We start from the raw sequence: 7,469 nt of genomic DNA, 5'->3' as shown, positions 1-7,469 counted from the left end.
GGAGACTCGAGTAGGATTTGTACACAGAAAAATCGCCCTCTGTTTAAGCAGTCAGGATGCCTAGGAGCCAGGCATTTGCTGCCTAAGCAAATGTAAGACTGACTTTTTTGTCTTTAAAAGTTTCTCAGCCTCAAGGCAAACTTGGTCTGATAAACCAGAGGCAGTCTGTCATGTAATCTGACTGACATACACCAGGATTCTAGCATGCTTTTTAAAAATTTATTTATTTATTTATTTTTGGCTGCGTTGGGTCTTCGTTGCCGCACGCGGGCTTTCTCTAGTTGCCGAGAGCGGGGGTCACTCCTCGCTGCGGTGCGCGAGCTTCTCAGTGCGGTGGCTTCTCTTGCTGCAGAGCGCGGGCTCCAGCCGCGCAGGCTTCAGCAACCATGGCTCGCGGGCTCTAGAGCACAGGCTCAGTAGTTGTGGCCCATGGGCCCAGTTGCCCCGCGGCATGTGGGATCCTCCCGGACTAGGGCTCGAACCCGTGTCCCCCACATTGGCAGGCGGATTCTTAACCACTGCGCCGCCAGGGAAGTCCTCTAGCATGCTTTTTAACTGCCTCCGTTTTTATAAGCATATAACCAAAGATCCCAGACATTTGGAAAAATTCTGCCAAAAGGGACCACATAGAGAAGCTGGTCCGGGAGGAAACAATTCAGGGAATAAAAGAACTTAATACTTCTAGCGTATTTTCATAGCTATCCCAGTTGTTGAAACCAGACTTCTGGGCTTGGCTATGAAGAACAACCCATTTTGGACTAGCCTGGCACAGGCCAGTTATATAAAGACTGGACAAAACTTGTGAAAGGCTTTGGGGAACAACCAATGCAGGCCAGACTTGAGGGGAAAGGAAAGCATACAGAGGTGAACTTCATATTTACTCTTGCTTTTTCTTTCAGGACATTTGCCAGTTTAGTGTGGCAGAATAGACTCAGAAAGTGGTAGAAAACTCTCAGTGGTGGAATAAACTCAGAAAGTGGCAGTCTTCGACTGGGCTGAGTTCACGGAGGTTGGACCAGACACTTGGGACTTGAGGGTGAAATTCCCAGGTGGGGCATTGAGCGCCAGAATGCACATGCAATCTTCCCTCCAGGCATCTGCCAACTCCTAAGCTGCTCGTTGTGGCGGGACCCCCAAGGGTCTCATCGGAAAGCAATAACGGAGTCTGAGTCACGGAGGAGAGAGCTGAGCAGCCACGCAGTCCTAGGGGAGACAGGTTGAGGTTCAAAGCCTCTGTGGGTTTTAGTACCGATGCGTATTAGCATCTATTCAAAGAGAAAAACAGTGGACAATAGAAACAGACCCAGGGCTTCCCTGGTGGCGCAGTGGTTAAGAAGCCACCTGCCAATGCAGGGGACACAGGTGCGAGCCCTGGTCCGGGAAGATCCCGCACGCCGCGGAGCAACTAAGCCTGTGCGCCACAACTACTGAGCCTGTGCTCTACAGCCTGTGCTCTGCAACAGGAGAAACCACTGCAATGAGAAGCCTGCACACCTCAACGAAGGGTAGCCCCCGCTCGCCTCAACTAGAGAAAGCCCGCGCGCAGCAACAAGACCCAACACAGCCAAAAATAAATTAATTAAATTAATTAATTTTTTAAAAAAGTGATGGAGGAAACAAAAGTAGATAGACATTACAGAAAAAAAAACAGAAGCTGTTCAAGAAGGAAATGTAATCACAGGACAACATTTGAGCTACAGCAAACAGTAAGTACTTAGACATAAGGTGAGTGCTTTATTGATTGACCTAAAACTGGTACCATAAAGCTACCATGGGAAGAGAGGGGAAAGGTTGTAAGAGCAGAAAATCAATGTATAATATATTGCTAACATCTAAAATTGAAAAATTGAGAAATGGTATGTTACTTAGCTGCAGAAGCAACTAGCTGATGAAACATCTACACCTTGTTGCCTCTTGAAGTGGGGAGAGTTAGGACAGGGACAGGGGCTGGTGCTTTTCATTATTCGTCCTTCTGTATTATTTGATTTTGTTTTTAACTCTGTAACTATGTTATTTTTTTGCTAAAATAAGAAAAATAAACTAGGAAGGAGAGAGGGATAAACAAACCTACTCTAGTCCTCTCACTTTGCAAAACCCCTTTTCTGGACTCCATCCCACTAATGGTGAAGTTAACTGAGGACATACTTTACCCATCCAGCTGATGGTAAAGCAACAACCAGACTTCTCCAGCCTTGTCTACATCTACATTTCTTTAGAGCATCTGATACCACTGCCTACTTCTTTTTTCAGAAACACTCTCTTCTCAGGACTTCCCTGGTGGTCCAGTGGTAAAGAATCCGCCTTCCAGCGTAGGGGAGGTGGGTTCGATCCCTGGTCAGGGATCTAAGATCCCACATGCCACGGGGCAACTAAACCCACACATGTCAACTACTGAGCTCGTGCACCTCAACTAGAGAGCCTATGTGCCCCAAACTACAGAACCCATGCACTCTGGAGCCCACACGCCACAAGTAGAGAGAGAAAACCCGCACACCACAACTAGAGAGAGGCCTGCGCACTGCAGTGAAGAGCCCGCGTGCAGCAACTAAGACCCGAAGCAGCCAAAAATGAATAAAATAAATATTTTTAAAAATTCTTATGGTTTCTCCCACCTGGGGTTTCCTCCTACATTTCTGGCCATTCTTTGTCTTCTTCCTGAATTTTAAATGTTACGAGTTTTGAGGACTCGGTTCTAGGTCCTCTTCATTCTATATTCTCTTGCCTCCAGCTTTCTTGTCCATGCTTATGGCTTTATTTACCACCTTCGCTCCAATTCTCAAAACTGCTTGCAGGCCATGGATACTGCACAGGCTCCTCAAAGCCAAAATATCCACTATCCCTCCGCCAGCATAGACCATCATAGCAAAAGTCCTCACAAGCACCTTAATATCCCCTTCTCCTCCACCTCCCAGTCCTCCTATACAGTTAAGACACGTCCAAACATTTCCAAACCTGTCCACTTATCCTCCATGCCTCTGCCCTGGTCTAAGCCATCACGGGATTACTGGGATAGCCTCCTGATCTGTCCCCCTGCTTCCGCTCTTGCTCGCATCCAATCCAGTCTCCACACAGTGTCCACAGTAATCTTAAAATACACATCTGAATATCACATTTTACTCTTAGGAGTTTCCATGAAGTCCAAAATCCGCAGCGTGAGTATGCCAACACACAAGGCTGTGCATCAGCTGTATCCTGCCAACTTTTCACCTTCATCATAAACCACTCCAATCCTTACGCTGTTATCCAGCCACGTGGGCTCTTTCTGTCTGGAAAGTGACCCACGCCCCACCTCTTGATGATCTTACCTCCAAGGGCTCTATGTCAGTGTCCTCCGTAGATCATCACCTCCCCACTCCCAATTCTGATCACAGCCATAGTTGCTTGTCTACCCTGCCCCCCCGCCCACCCATAGGCTAAGCTCCGGGAGGGCAAGTGGGCTTATCTGCCCTGCTCACCATCGTGTCCATGATCTTGGGCCCAGATGTTTAACATAGTTTGTCCAATGAATGTGGAAAAAGGGACAGACAGGTGTGGAGGGCAGGACAGATGAGATGGCAGGCGGTGCAGACAGACAGAGGCTGCAGTAGGAGGGGTCACAAACCCAACCAACAGACCGATGGGGTCTGAGGGCAGGGCAGCGAGACCCGAACGGTAGCGGGTGGGGGACGGTGCGCTCGCTGGGTCTCGCCTCCGCAGGGGGCGCTCGTCTCCGGGGCGTGGCCTCTCTCAGCCCCGCCCTCCTCGCCGGCGACCGCCAGGCGGGTGCCTCGCAGCGGCGGCACCGACATGGCTGCTCTGGTGGAGCCGCTGGGGCTGGAGCGGGGTAAGCGCGCCAGGGGCCCCTGCCCACCCAGCCCCGGCCTGCGTCACGGAGTCCGGTTCCCTGCCCCTCCCCCGGCAAGGCCCGGGCGGGTAGGCGGGTCCGGCGGGGTGGGAGGGGCGGGGCGCCGAGAGTCGGGCAGTCGGTGGGTGTGGGAGGGTCCGTGGGCGAGCGGGCCAGAGAGGGGGCGCCCGCTGCACACCCCTGCCTGGGTGTGTATGGGGATCCTGGGGACGCAGGGCGCCCGACTGGCCGCAGTCTCTGCCACGGGCGACTCTGCGGGTGTCCGACTGGGACTCTGCCGTCCTTCCCGGGGTCTGCGCTCGCCCTTACTTGGTCTCTGGCCGCATCTCTCCGTCCTTCTCTGCGTCTTCACGTCTCTGACTCTTGTGTGTCTGTGCGCCCCGCCCCCGCCCCGCAGACGTGTCCCGGGCGGTGGAGCTCCTCGAGCGGCTCCAGCGCAGCGGGGAGCTGCCCCCGCAGAAGTTGCAGGCCCTCCAACGAGTCCTGCAGAGCCGCTTCTGCTCTGCCATCCGGGAGGTGAGAGCAACGCGGCGCCGAGAACAAGCGGGCGGCCGTGATCCTCCTCCTGGTCGCCCCGAGCCCGGGGACTACGCCTCCCAGCAGCTACCGGGGCGGCCCTCCTTGGGGTGCCCGCGCTTCCGCTCAGGGTTTCTTTGGGAGCTGTAGTTTCCGCGGCCTCCGGGTTGCGGGGACGGGGCGGATCCTTGGGTGGGAGGGTCTGGGGGCCTGGACTCCTGAGTTGAAGGGAGGAGGGGTCTGGCGGCTCCCTGATACTGCTGTGTCCTCACCAGGTGTATGAGCAACTCTATGACACGCTGGACATCACCGGCAGTGCTGAGATCCGGGCCCACGCCACAGCAAAGGTAGGCGCCCCCCAGCCCATTGCTCATGGTATCCACTGAATCACATGGTCTAGCTCAATATCTACCTAATGTCAGTCATTCATTCCTGTTTCCTCCTTCATGATTTTTGCCATATCTATGTACCACCCTTGCTATGATTTATTTATAATGTATTTTAAATCTCACATTTTTAGTTTGTGTCATATAAAGACATCTTTAGCAAAAAAAAAAAAAAAAAAGACACTTTTAGCAACTGCAAATGGAAACTAGTACCGAATGCCTGACTAGAAGATAACCAATGAAAACAGTGAACTAGCATTAAACACTGTAATCTTATTAAACTACAGTTAGATGCTATTTCTTGCTGCCTGCTGGAGGCTCTCAGCTCTGTCCAGGCCTTGTTTCCCTCTGTTAAAAAGCGATATTGACAAGTGTTGAGTATTCAAGACGCATGCACACAAAATGGAGACTTTCTCTTTGACAGTCTGAAGTGTCCAAAGTGACTAAAAGGGATGTACTGTCACTACGGAGTGATCTTGTGTTGAGTTGTGTGGCAGACGCCCCGTGCTTGAGGGAAACTCTCTGGCCTAAATCCCTCTCCCTGACGCAGATCCTCCATGCTAGTCCGCATACGCATCGTGGAGGGGCCCTCACCTCCTGAGGCTTTCTCTCTCCCAGGCCACGGTGGCCGCCTTCACAGCCAGCGAGGGCCACGCACATCCCAGGGTAGTGGAACTGCCCAAGACGGATGAGGGCCTGGGCTTCAACATCATGGGGGGCAAGGAGCAGAATTCGCCCATCTACATCTCCCGTGTCATCCCTGGAGGCGTGGCTGACCGCCACGGAGGCCTCAAGCGTGGGGACCAGCTGCTGTCTGTGAATGGTGTGGTGAGTGGGGAGCTGAGGCAGGGCTGGCTGGGGTCACAGCCTGCCCAAGGTAGCACAGTCGCTGTTTTTCACATTCACTCAACACACACTGAGCACTGCCTCTGTGTCCGGCCCTGTGCTGGGCTTTGCTGCAGACCCTGAGAGTAATTGGCCACTGCTCCTACATTTGAGGAGTCCCCCTCTGGTGAGGGAGATAGACCCTGACTGAAACAGTTCTAAACCAAGGAGATAATGAGGAAGCGCAAAGCACTGTGAGAGCCCAGATGTGGCAGCAGACCAGTGTAGATGAGGGGAGTTTTTGCAGATGAAGGAATATTTGAGTTGGGTTTTGAAGGATGAATAGGAGCTGGTAGAGAAGGGTGTTACTGGCAGAGGGTGTTGTGGGTAGGGTCTGTGACTCTGCACTCCTACGAGGTGATGAGAAAGGGCTTGGTTCTGATGAAGGACTGGGGCGTGCCGGTGATTAAAATCACTGTGCTTAGAGTAGATGGAGGCACGACTAGGTGGGTGGTTGGGGCCAGTCATGCAGGGACTGAGTGCCAGCCTGAGAAGCTGGGACTTTGTCTCAAGCCTCCTGGGGACCCATGGGAGGGCTGTGAGTAGGGGAAGGATAGGCTCAGCCTGGAGGCATAGAAAGACCCCTTTGGGACTCTGCAGGGGATAGACCGAGGGAAGAGACTGGAGGCCAGAAGGCCAAGGAGGAGGCTAGGGTGAGGTCCAGTGGGGAGAGGATAAGGTCTGAGCTGGGGCCTGGTGGTGGGGACAAAGAAGAGGGAGTCAGGGCAGGAGGGATGGGGCTGGGGATCATCGGGCTGCCGGGAGGGAGGGGATAAAGACGAGTCTGGAGGTCTAGCTCGGTGACTGAAGGCATATGGGACTTGTCCCTGACATGGGGAACTTGGAAGGTTTGGGGGGAGAACTCTGAGCCAAGAATGACTCTCTCGTGAGGACATGAGGCCTTGGCATCTTGGAGTTGGTACCAGGGTGGGGGCGGGGTGGGGGTGGTGGGCCCCAGGCCCAGCTGTCTGCACCGCCCCTGCAGAGCGTTGAGGGTGAACAGCATGAGAAGGCAGTGGAGTTGCTGAAGGCTGCCCAGGGCTCGGTGAAGCTAGTGGTGCGCTATACACCCCGAGTGCTGGAGGAGATGGAGGCCCGCTTTGAGAAGATGCGCTCTGCCCGGCGGCGCCAGCAACATCAGAGCTACTCGTGAGCCCTTTGCCACCACACCCCTGGGGCCTCCACTGCCTCCGGTATCCCCAAACTCCCAAACCAGGCCAATGATTTCTGAGGCCCTGATTGCCACCTCCAGCCCTGGCTCCTTTCCCTGGGATTCTGACCCTTGGCCCAGGCTCTCACTCCAAGCCGTTCTGACTAAATACCTTAGGGACTCCTAGCTCACTCCCATCCCAAGATCGGGAACCTACTCCCTCTGGAACCCTCAGCCACTTCCCTGGGCTCTTGGCTCTGGAACCCCAGTCCTGGCTCTCTCCCATGCCTCCCCCGGTCCCTTCGCCTGAGCTTGGCTCCCCTCTCTTCACCTTCCTTTTAGGTCCTTGGAGTCTCGAGGCTGAAACCACAGATCTGGACCGTCACCCTCTCCCCCTCCCCTGTACAGTATTTATTGTCACCAGCTCCTTATTTAAAGATCTTTGACCCTCATTGAGTGTCTGTGTCTGTTCTGCATCTGGGGGTTAGAATATCTGGAGATGTGGGGGAAGGAGAGAAGCTGAGGTCACGACCAGACCCTTTTCAGAGTCTGAGAGCGGAGCTTGAGACTTTTCCCCAGGTCCGAAGGCAGAGGCTGGCCGGCTTCCTAGGGGCAAGTCCAGGTTGGAGGCTGGGACCCGGTCTGGGTCTGAGAGCTGGGTCAGAACTTAAGACAACTCCCCCTACCC

The 7,469-nt window shown here is 53.9% G+C and overlaps 1 protein-coding gene across 1 annotated transcript; it reads left to right on the top strand.

Annotated features, from left to right (window-relative positions):
* Positions 1–3,616: 3,616 nt before the first annotated feature.
* LIN7B (lin-7 homolog B, crumbs cell polarity complex component) lies at positions 3,617–7,233 on the top strand. The gene is given in 7 exon segments (XM_059046149.2): positions 3,617–3,661; positions 3,664–3,823; positions 4,242–4,360; positions 4,636–4,707; positions 5,365–5,574; positions 6,617–6,780; positions 7,124–7,233. Coding segments are annotated over 7 exon segments (792 nt in total). The 3' UTR covers positions 7,146–7,233.
* Positions 7,234–7,469: the final 236 nt, after the last annotated feature.

This window comes from Kogia breviceps, chromosome 18, assembly GCF_026419965.1.
Source record: "Kogia breviceps isolate mKogBre1 chromosome 18, mKogBre1 haplotype 1, whole genome shotgun sequence".
In the NCBI taxonomy this organism is placed as follows: Eukaryota; Metazoa; Chordata; class Mammalia; order Artiodactyla; family Physeteridae; genus Kogia; species Kogia breviceps.
The sequence above is the reverse complement of the archived record's forward strand: the minus strand, read 5'-3'. Positions and strand labels throughout refer to the sequence as shown.